Source organism: Balearica regulorum, chromosome 2 (genome assembly GCF_011004875.1).
Source record: "Balearica regulorum gibbericeps isolate bBalReg1 chromosome 2, bBalReg1.pri, whole genome shotgun sequence".
Lineage (NCBI taxonomy): Eukaryota > Metazoa > Chordata > Aves > Gruiformes > Gruidae > Balearica > Balearica regulorum.
In genome coordinates this window covers 74,013,988-74,025,776 of record NC_046185.1, presented here as the reverse complement: position 1 = coordinate 74,025,776, position 11,789 = coordinate 74,013,988, and the positions used below count along the sequence as shown (strand labels likewise).

General features: G+C 44.9%; 1 protein-coding gene across 12 annotated transcripts in view; it reads left to right on the top strand.

Annotated features, from left to right (window-relative positions):
* Window positions 1-3,927: 3,927 nt before the first annotated feature.
* Window positions 3,928-11,789, top strand: part of FHOD3 (formin homology 2 domain containing 3) — a 427,406-nt gene continuing 419,544 nt past the window's right edge. For 5 of the 12 annotated variants that reach the window (XM_075744719.1, XM_075744713.1, XM_075744720.1 and 2 more), the window contains exon 1: window positions 3,928-4,511. In XM_075744719.1, the coding sequence (XP_075600834.1) occupies window positions 4,347-4,511 (165 nt within the window). In that variant the 5' untranslated portion in view covers window positions 3,928-4,346. The remainder of the gene's footprint in view (window positions 4,512-11,789) is intronic. The other 7 variants (XM_075744725.1, XM_075744716.1, XM_075744718.1 and 4 more) reach the window with 2 other exon arrangements.

Below are 11,789 nucleotides of genomic sequence, written 5' to 3'. Positions count from 1 at the left end.
TTTGCAAGCCCATTTTGATTACCATTACCAAATAGACTGCTATTTTTACATTAAGTGAATAAATCATGAAAGTTAAGATTGCTTTTGTTCTCCCATAACTAAAATTGGCTTGAAGTTGAAAAATTAAATTTGGAAAGCAGTTCAATTTGTCCGAAAGAGAGAGAGAGAGAGAAAGAAGTTAAAGGACTGGCCACTTCACATGCTTACACTGTAATCCCATGATCATGCATCTAGATCTGTATTGACATGATGATATACTGGAAAAACTAATATTCCCGTGGAGCTATTCCAATTGCTTGGATACCTAGTATCATTTTTTAAAACTGCTTAAATACATATTTATGTTGTGTCTGGGTGGTCCTTGGGTTAAAGAATATGCTTTCAATAACTCTCCATCAAACATATATTTTTTATTTTTAATAAAAAAGAGGAAATTAAAGACAAAAAACTATGTTATTTTAACATTCAGGTTTCAACAATAATGAAATTAAAATTTAAGCTTGACACACCATCTTAACTCATTCAACAGTGTATTTTTAAGGAATGCCAATAACAGGATGAGTTACGAAGAATAAATCAGCCCTAAATGAAAACTCCTAAGTTATGTTTCATTCCTGAAAAACGTGTGTGCACATGGAGTTCCCCTTTATGTTTTTGTAAAAAGAACTTAGGAGCTTAACATTGTGAACTTCACTTGATCGTGTGCAGGCTTTGTTTTTTGGAAAGGGCTTGTGAGATGGACTCGGAGACCCCAAGGTCAGCAAGTAACACAGCCCATCTCAGTTGCCTGCCACGAGAAGGGGACTCACTAGTCTGTGATACCACCAAGGGCAGAAGGACCACAGCCTGGACTTTGCTGAGGATTCCCCAGAGCTCCTGAACGCTGATTTCCTTCAGCGTGACTGAGGAAAATGCTCGCTCTCTCTCTGAGGCGGCCTTACTTTCTGTGGTGAGGAATGGGGTGAGACAACCACATATGCCATTCTGGCTGCGTCTCTGACTGTCTTTCCAGATGCAATGCCCGTGGTGCCTCATGCTGTGTACCTCTGACAGGCAGTTTCTGGCTGTTCATTTCCATTTTACTGTGTGTTAAGGTCTTTCAAAAGTAATCTATGTTCATTTAAAAGGCTGTAGTGGGACAGCAAGAAGGCAAGTCACCTGCTTGCCTTGATTTAGCTGCTGCACTAAATAAATAAAACCTTGTGGAAGGACAAGAGAGGAGAGAGCGCTCTCCTGCAGGCTGCAAAGCAGACAGGGTGCGGGGGAAGGACTTTTCAAAGGACAAGGTACAGCTTCACAGCAGAAGCAGAAACTAGTGATTGGAAGAGGAGGGAGCAAACTATACAGAGCCCTGGCTCGGGGTGATCGAAAGAGACTGCAGATTCAGAAGGCCTCTGAAGAATATGAAGAAAGGTGGAAAACCATTCAAATATGGAATTTAAACATGTGTATCTCCCTCTGCACACACACACTCACACACATGCACACTGACCTTGTAATGTTACTCTGTTTTGTCCAGCTGATATGTGTTTTCTCTTTCCACCTGTATTGATTTAATTAAAATCTGAATAAAAACCAGCTTCTGAAATTCAAAGGTCTGTAGTGGTTTGGAGGTGTTTACAATTAGGAAAAAGTATAAGTAGATGCACCTCAAAGCTCTGACTGACTCATGTTTGTATCACTTTATTTTTTTTCTGCAGCCTGGTCACAAAATATATCTCCACTGGCGACCTCGTACTTGGAAATCCAGTTGAAGATCATCACATACAATGTCTAACTCTTCCTTATAGGATTTAGAGTCCATGGCTAGACATCTTGATGTTGAGCCTTAAAGTCGTCCGGTCTCTGCTGCATTCATCCTTTGTTTTTGTTTTCTGGTACTGGAGGAAAGATAGCTGATGCTGTCACATACACTCTGTACAAAAATCTTGGCTTCCAAGATTTATTTAAAACTGCCCTCCAAGTATTAATGCCCCTGCAATGAGACAAGTGCCATATATTAATTTAGTAAAAGTCATGATTAATCCAATGAATAGCAAGAATAGCAATCTTATGCCACCTCACATATTGATCACTGATGAGCAGCAAGTGTACACATTTGATTTACAAAAATGGAAGTTTAATATAAATGTTAACTAAGTAAATTATGCTTAACAAATCCAAGATATCCTGTTTACTCTTAACTTTACATGGTGACAAAAATATACAACATAAATAAGCAGAAAGATATGCAGCAATACTGTTTTCTATAGAAACTAAATTGTCGGTACTAACACAGATACAAAAATATATTTTTGTACAATACAAATTTTAAATTACTTGTATACAAAACACAAAATCAGGACTTCACCACGTATAACTTCTGATGGTGCATAAGAATCACAACTGAGAAGTGGTGATGAGAAATGGGGTAAGACAACCCATAGGCCCTTTTTCTTGTCCAAGCTGAGGGAAAAGGAAAAAAGAAGTGGATAAAACATTGGCAGTGAAATATCTGAAACGGCAAGATAGCTTCTGAGTTTTAAAATCCTTCCTGATTTTAGCAATCTTTATGCTAGCTGTTCTTTTCTGAAAATATACATAACTGCTGGGAAAACCAAATCATGACAACTTAGTCCCGAGAATAACAGAAACAGAAGGACAGACCACATGTGGACAGAAATCCCCTTTTGTCTCAGCGGTAACAAATACTCCCAAACCAGTAATCATTTTGGGAGGAAACAGTTGCTTCATGCAAACACTATGATCTAGAGGTCATGCTTTCTTGCTTAAGACACATTTCTGTGATAAATCCCCCCTGTTTCTCACAGTGCTGCAGCTGTTGTGCCACAGCCCTCTCCATGAAGGATGAAAGGAGAAGGCAGTCATGAACCATGGCCGTGAAGTACGGTACAACCCATCAGGTAGATGCTCAGCCTATGCAAATGCAGCCATTCCTCCAGGACAGTGAGACTCTTCGTTCTCTGCATTTCACCTGTAATTTATTTCATGGTTCTTCTCCTGCGCCCCATGCCCCCATGAGTGAAGCCCAGGGCACGTGCACCTTCGATCCCTGCAGATGAGGTTGCAGACTCGGCAAGACAGCACAGATTCGACTCGAAGAGTGCAATGCTGTGCTCTGCACCTGCCCTGGGTGCTTGGCGCTTCGTTCCCGTCTTCCCCTGTGCGAAGGAAAGAGCAGGCCTAAGGCAAGAGGGCAGCCGAGGTGCAAAGCCAGGCAGCTCTTTGCCTGTCTCCTCTCCTGGGTGGGGAGACCGCCCAGGCCGTACGCTCTGGGAAGCCAAATGAACCCCAGGTACATAGAACCCCAATGGTAAATACAGGGAAAACCACCCAACAATCTTGGTAAATACCCATGTTTCAGGTCAGTTTCTAAATTTTTTTTTGAAGAAGGGATTATTTAAAGCTTCCTTTTCAAACTGGATAAATATTACACTAAACATTTAGGACACTTGGGACGTTTGTGACAGCAAGGCCGAGCTTAGTATAAGCGTACTTCTATCTGGGGTGGGGGGCCCTGCGCCCCGCCGCACTGTGAGGGGCTGACCCTGCCCGCGCCATTCCTCCGCGGCCGCTTCCCTCACGGCGGGGGCGACTCCCGCGCCCTTCTTCACCCGCCCGGGCAGCAACCGTTATTCCGCCCTAAGGCGAAGGTGTCTCGGCTCTGAGAGGGAAGAGGGACGGACCCTCCCTCTGCAGTCCTCCCCCTCCCCTGCCGCAGCGGGAGAAGCTAGCGGCCCCGATCACTTTCTCTGCCCCCTCCGCCCGGCCCGGCGGAGGCGGGAGATCCCGGGTGGACTCTCCTTCCCGCTCGCCGCGGGGAGGACGGTCTCCTCCGGCCGGGGGAGGAGGGGGCCGCCTGGACGCCTTTGCGAGCGGTGCCGCCGGCGGCCGCGGGGGGGCGCTGGCCGCCCTTTGCCCGGCACTGCTGGGGTGTCTGCGCTGGCCGCGGCAGTCCCGCTGCCCGCTCGGCGCGCAGCGGCCGGGTATGGGGGAGGTCTCGCCGCTGCTGCTACTGCCGCCGCTGCTGCTTCTCTGCCCGCGCCTCGCGGCTCCGGCGCCGCCTCCTTTCTCGGCCTGAAGCGCGCCCGCACTCGTGGATCCCGGCGGGGAAGGGGCCATGGGCCGCCTCCCCGAGGCGCGGCGGCTGTGAGACTGCCGGCGCTCGCTCGGGGAGCCGGGAGGCTGCCGGCCGGCCAGCCTGCGCCGGGGGGGCTGCGGCCAGGAGGGGAGTGCCTCTCCCAGCCGGCGACGGGCACGCACGCAGTACCTCGGTGTCGGTGACTTGGGGGTCTCCCCCGCCCGCGTCCCCGCCGCGCCCGGCCGCGGCGGTGGATGGATGCGCCATGGCCACGCTGGTGTGCCGGGTGCAGCTGCTGGATGACACCGACCCCTTCAACAGCACCAACTTCCCCGAGCCCACCCGGCCGCCTCTGTACACCTTCCGGGAGGACATCCCGCTCGCCACCCAGCTGGCCGGGGTGCACCGCCTCCTCCGCGCCCCGCAGAAGGTACCAGGGGAGGGTGGGGGTGTGGGGGACACCGGGCGAAGGGCAGCGGCCTCCCCACGGGAGCCCGGCAGCGGGCAGGGCTGTCCGAAAGGCGGCGGGCGGCCCCCGGCCCCGGCGGGGCGGCAGCCCGGGCTCCGCGCCCGGCGGAGGGGCTGCTCCGCAGCGCGGGGGGCGCAGGTCCCGTGCCCCGCCGGCGCTATTCCTCGCCCCGGCAGCATAAATAGTTCCTTAAGTCCTGGGGAGAGGCCCGGGGGGACGCCGGAGGAGCTCCCCGCTGCTCTTGTGTGTTCCCAAACGCCTTCAAGGGCAGCTACCGCCTCTGCATTAGCTGATGTTAGCTAGCTGTTGTGCGTTTTCCTCAGGAGAAAAAAAACCACACCACCAAACCAAAGCCCTGGTTGGGTGTCAAATACTACATGCCTGTCCCTCGCTAGCAATGTCTGAATGCGTGGGGATATTGAGGAATAACGTGTTGTTTAAGGACAGTTGAGCTGCGAGGAGCGTGGTCATGCAGGCAGGATCCGAGCTTTGCTGTGGTAAGGTTTAATGAGCTAGGCAGTTACAGCAAGGGCTTTGGTAAAAATAGCAGTGTGTCTGCTGCCCTTGAAACAATTGGTACTATTAGTTCCTCTTGCGAAGAGCTGCAGCATGTTACTGCCATGGCCCTTGTCAAATCTTACCTATCTCTTCTTGCATACTTCTTCTAATACGTATGCTAGCATGTGTAGTTCTGCCCTTGAAGTCAGGCACCCGGGCATGATCCTTGAATTTTCAGTTTTCAAAGCAATGCCATTGATTGACAAAATAATAATGTCCTTTCATTATTATCTTGTATCTGCACATTAGTTCTGCAGAGTGCACTGAAGAAAAAAGGAAAAATGCCCACTTCTTTCTTCTTCCCAGAAGAAAACAAAGTAGAAGTTGTAAAATTTTTATTCGCCTTCTGATGAACTGGGAGGAAAATACTCTCTTAACGTCACTTGTTGTATTATCACTTGCTCTTGGGAGCTTGTGGGAAGATGACAAAGGGCTGTGTGTGCCCTTAGACTTAAGGATATCCAAAACCCCATAAAAGTATTTCAGAGAAAAGCTCTTGGAGCAGACAGAAGTTTTGCGTTTCTAGAACGGTTTCTCGCATAATAGTTGCCAAGGATACAGCATCCAGCGAACAGAGCTCTGCCTAATGCACAAAACCTTTGGAAGCTCTTGGTGTGCTGGGTCAATTCTGTTTTCATGTGCTCAGTCGTCCCCAATTCAGAGACTGGTCCCATTGTTTTCAAGGGAGGCTTTTTTTTTTGGAGTCAGAGCTAATTAAAAGAAGGGCAGGATGGATTCCAACACCCAATGAAGTAAATAAAAAGATAGTTTAAAATCTGGATTTACAGTTAATTCAACCTCATTTTCAAGGGTATTCCACTGTATTGTGTTTTGCTTTTGCTTTGCTTTGAATACTGTCCTGGCTTTTTTTTTTTTTTTTTTGTAACATACTAACCAAAGCTGCCCCCTCCCCTCCCGGTTTAGCTTCTTAGGGGCCACCCAAAATCCATGGCCAGTTCTATACATTTAACTCCTGCCCTGTGTTTCAGCATGCAGCGTGTTTCTCAAGTTTAATTAATGTTTGGAAACTGGACTTAGAGACTTTGTATGAAAGATGGTGTACGTCTCTAAGGTGCTGTTAACCCACCTATTGAAAGCTGGCTACTCTGCTAAAGGCAAGACCTGGCCCAATGACTTGTTAATCTGAGGTTCTGACTCTTGCAAACATTTTGTTTCTGCTGTTATAATGATGTGGGCAGGCTCATTGAAATATGCTTACATGGTTACAGTTACCTTTGTGTTTGCAGAACCAGGGCCTGTTTCTAGAATACCTTAATTATGTCTCTTGGCCTTCCCTTAGCTTGTACAAAGAAGAAAAATAAAGGGTTGATTAGACTTGTTTACTAGTTATACTGGAAGCTTAGTTCTTTCTGTTTACTTGCAGTTAGTGCAACCTTTCTGTGTTTGGCATTACATCTTGTGTGTGTGATTTTGTAGAACCAACTGATTGGTGTTGCTTTTTAAAGACTGGCTTTCCATTTTCTTTTTTTGGAGGTGGGGGTATTTTTTCTGCAGCTTTTCCTCAAGACTGTATTCACCTGGTCTCTAGAAGATGACCACATTAGTTGACTGAGAAGGATTTTGCTGTTTCTCCCAGACATCAAACTCTGTGATTTGAGAGGAATGCAGTTGTCAAAGCAGAGCATGGGTTGAAATTCAGGTGTCAGTTCATGTTGACACATTAGAGGCTTGATTGAGTAATTATTTTGAAAATTAGTGATCTAATGGATTGATGGTCCATTTAGTATTGTGATGGTGACTAGAGCAAAATATCTTGAAACACACTTAGGAGTTTATAGCTTGAATTCATAGTAATGTTGATGTCTAAATCATTCCTGAAATCTTGTAAATTGTTGACCTTTTTGCCAGCAAGATCGAATGATCAATGCTGATTTTCTTTCATCATTTCTTAAGTTATCATCTTATGACTTGGATGAATATTCACTTATTCTCTGAACAGAGGTGCCAGCTTGCTGCCTTCAAATCACCAGCTGGTTTGTACATCTCCTCATGGACAAGGTCCTGCTGTGGGATGTACTTGAGAGAGTGAAGTCAGTAGCGGGAATCCAGCTCACTTCAGTGGGTGTCAGATTTCGCCATTGCTGGATTGAAATTTGTAGTGACAACAGTATTTTTGTAGTTAATAAAATAACTTGTATATTGCAAGTCATTGTAAATAAAATATTATAAACAATTATTAAGAAAACCATTTAAAACTCAGATGAAAAATGCTTGGACATTCTGACCTGACATAGTATGCCATTAGTAGCTTTTTTTTTGTAACCAACAAATGTTATAGTTTGACTCCAAAGGGCAGCATTTCTTTAGTCCAGTTCTTTGGAAGTACAACTGTTGATTTCATATGTAGGTTTCACTACTTCTTCTGTTTAAAGTTACAAGTATACTTGAGTTCGGATGCAAGTCTAGATTTATAAAGTGTCTTCTGAGTGGCAACATATTTAGATCCTTGTGGAGGAGTGCAGGGAAGTTAGGTGTCTGAGTTCCATGAACACTGGCTAGGGTGGGCTTTACTGCCCTGAATGCTTCAAATATCTGGATCAGGTGGAGCACCTAAACCAGGTGATAGGGAAAACTGAGACGATAGGTGCCTGCAATCCTTCTTTCGCTTGGAATTAGGTGCCTAATTGTAACCTCCTCCCTCACCCTTTCCCCCTCCCCACTTCTCTTTGTGCACACATCTTTCCCTTCAGACGCATCTCTGGATAAAGCAGCTTGCAGTACGCTGGGTTGCGCTCAGTTCTGCCTCGTGTGTGCAGCACACGTGCTGAACTGAACCCCATGGGGCAGGGCACTGCCATTGGGAACGCTTGCCTTGGGTATTCCCTGTGGTTTCCAGTGCCTTGGTGACAAACCATCTTACTTGTCGATGCAATGAAGTACCACAAATTCTGTTATGGTATTTTTAGACACATCTACAAACTCTTGCTGAGTAACTAAGCCACGTTGCAGAGCTTTTGTGGATTGCTTATATTGATTTGACTGCCTAAGGTGCCATCTTGGATTTGGCTTTTACTGCTTTGTTTCTGAGGATTTTAGGTCTCTCTTACTGTTTGTTGTATGAACAAGAATGGGATCTAGTCTGGACTCTGAATTCAGATGTCCCTTTTGCCCATTTCTGTGAACCTTGGGAAAATTCAGAACTGGATCTAAATTTGTGGCTCAGGCCCAGTGCCAATAATGCACTTTGAATCTAATTTGGTACTTTGGGTTTGTTGGTTTTGAATTGCTTTGAGTTACTTGATACTTACGACTTGCTGACACAGGGTCATTCAGGAGAGTGGATATATATACATGGCCGATGTCAAGTGGTGTGCTTTTTTTAGAGATCTTCTTCATTATAACTTATTCATATAATTACAGCATGCTGAGTATGTTGCCATATTCTGTTTTCACATCCCACATTACTGTTCAGTGTTGGGGCAGCTCTGTAAGAAATAAATTTTTACAATAATGTAGGAAATCATGCTAATTTATCAAGGAAATGTAATTGAAATACTTTGTGTAATAATAGAAAACTGAAGAAATCTCACAATGCGTATGGTGTACTGGTGGTCATGGTGGAAAGGGGAATATAGTGCTATAAGGATAGCTGTTCTGACCTCCTGTTCCCTCTGAGATAACTGGAGGCAACTTCTGTGTTTAAATCTCTTCCAAGAATTTGTAATTAGGAACAGCATCATTCAAAAAACAGTGGTATAAGCAAATAAATCCAATGAGCACTAGAGGGATTTGGGAGTTTCATTCATAAAGAAACCGTCCAGATTTCCGTCTTCAGCTGCTGTGATTTAGCCCTAGATTAAAGCCAAGGCTGACTCTGGGGCATAGTGTGATGTAAACTGATAGCAGGGGCTGTTCCACTGGGTTGTGTCCTGGCATGGAACTTGGTGCCAGGCTATATTCTGGCATCAACCTCAGGTTTTCTGCTCTTGGAAAACCTACCAACTGCCTCCTTTTCCCTGGGTTTCCTTGAAGCACAATGTTGTTAAGAAATGCCTTGGTGCACAGAGGCTAGGGAGAAGCAGGCGAAGAGAGGATGGTTTGGATCCCGATCTGGCTGGAGGCAGTGGTACATACAGCAGCCATTCTCTGAAGAGATGGTTTTGGGTTGGTTGTTATGATTGTCATGGGAGCTGAAGAACAGAAGATGGCAACTGGAATAACGTCATTGTCCTGGGGAAGATGAACCCACAGGAAGGGGAAACTGGCTGACATCTTTTGCAAATGTCACTCCTGAGAACTGGGGAATATTTTAGTTGAGGGCTGTCAAGACGCCTAGGTCTTTCATATTCTCCCTGAGGCAGGTGGACATTAGCCCTTTCTCATCCTGTGAGAGAAGAGGGGATTTAACACAACAGTTATTTCCAGCAGGTTTCGAAACTGTTCTGGGTCTAGCCAAGTGTTTCTGGAGCTGACAGAATCCCATGTTTGAAGAAATTGACCCTGTAGTGCTCATGTGTGATTGAATTTATGAGGGCAGAAGGGTTGGATCCAGCTCTGTCTTCTGATTTGAAAGCACAAGCTGTATCAGAGTCCTGTGAGAAACAGTCTTCTGAGGGGAGTATAAACACCCGCCCAAAAGCACAACTGTGAAAAGCTGCCCAGTCTCCAGCAGCTTATTGTCTTGTGCGGTGTGGGCCTTCAAAGGAGTAGAGATACCCATACAGCAGATACAAAGTAACTGTCAAATGCTGGGCTTTATCTCTGGCGGTTTAACTTAAGAAGCCTTTGAAATTCTTGCAAGGTTCTCCTGACAAGTTACAGTTTGGGCAAGTTATAGTTCAGTTCAGTTGTTTGATCTAGGCTTAAAAGCTGTATTGTAAAAGCAGGGGAGCAGCCCTATCCCAGAGATCTAATTCTTGAATTTGACCCTTCTCTCTTGCAATTCTCTCAGTTCAGATGCTCATAGCTCAAGAGTCTTTGTCTAGCTCAGTGTCAAGAATGATGGGAGTGAGTGTGCTGGTAGTTCTCTGGGTACCACTAAATTTTGAAGTCACAGATTGGTCAGATGCAGCCTCTGCGAACTTGCATCATCATGCGTTTACTGGAGGTTTGTAATTAAACAAAGGAGATGAATAGAAATAGGTTAGACCTTGCTGTTATCATATCCCAAGTCTTGTACTTGCAGTTACAAATTTTGATGTTTTCTTCCAAACGCAGTTGTTTTGAAAACCTCCTTTCTTCCAGATTCTTCCAAAATTTTTGTATGAAGATTGTTAATGGCTTCAGTTAGCAAGAGACTAAGACTACTTCAGTCCATATCTATGTTGGTGGAGGAATGGTCAGAGAAAGACGTGGGACCTGGCATGTTGCAATCTCCTTTTCTTCACATGTTGTCCAAAATAAGAACAAAAGTTCTAAAAACTGTCAGGAGGTGTTTTCTCTTTCCAGTGCTTGCACAGCCATCCTACCTCACTAGTAATTAGGGTCTAAATGAGAGTCCCTTTTCTTTCTGTCTGGTCTCACTCCCTGGGTCGTGCGGATGAGTATTACAACACTTGTGCAACTGTATGCAAGGCGGTTGGGCTGTAAATCGCCCCATCCATCACATTATCACCTATGACAACGCTACTTGGTTTTACAGTCCACTTCTCTGACTGGAATTCAGCCAGGACAGGTTGGTACCTCTACTCTTTCACAGGGTGTCATGTATTTTTCGGTTACCCCAAGTGGTCTAGGCTGGGGTTATACACCTTCTTTGGTAAACAGTGCTTCAGTAGGCCATACCCATGTGCTAAGATATTACTTCGTTACTGGCTCAGAGGAAAGACTGCCAGTTAGCACACCTCTGTCATCACTTTCCACACCACCTGGATTGTATTATATTAACTTTATATTGTATTACAGTTATTAATAAGACAGCAAGGAATGTTGTTACATATTTTTAGCAGAGGAACAAGTTGGGACAAAAGTAGCAGTAAGCTCTCTAGTAGGCCCAGCTACCTAGAAACATCTGCAACCATCTGGCGTATGAAACTATTGAAGTAAAGGTGAGTGAGACTTGAAAGTTCACTTTCCACATGTCATCAGCTTAACACATATATATTAAAAAAATGCATTGCAGTTTCCAATTCCAAACACTTAAAAAGAAGTAATTCTGTCATTCCCAGCATTTTAAGAATGCTTTAACAAGAAAAAAAAAAAAAAGGCTTAGACCTTTTCCTTTACTTTCAGTACTTTCAGTATGAGTACTTGACTTCAGTAGTCATACTTCTAAACTGAACCTCTATCCATTTTGTGAGTAGGATATTTATTTGAATTACAAAGTCCTAGAAAATTGCTAATTTTGATCCTGGATGCTTAGTCACTGTTGCTAAACAAGGGCAACAAGTTATTATTAATCTTTTGGCGATATAGGTCATCATTTTACATGGTAGTACTCAGTAGGCTGAATAGCAAAGAGTGAGGTGACTTGAAAAGCAGCTTCATCTCCTTTGAGTTGTAGTTCTAGAGTGGCTTTTAAGGCAAAGAATATATACTTGGAAAAATGAGACTTGGACAGTCTTGCTTTGTGTTTACTAAAGGTTAAACTTTTGATATCAGGAAGATGAGAAAAAGCTGCACAAATAAGTTGTAATAGAAAGTGAAGTCAGGTACATGTGATTACACGCGGAGGGGTGTGTATGGTTTGAAGCTTTATAGTTGTCAGCCACAAAAATAGTA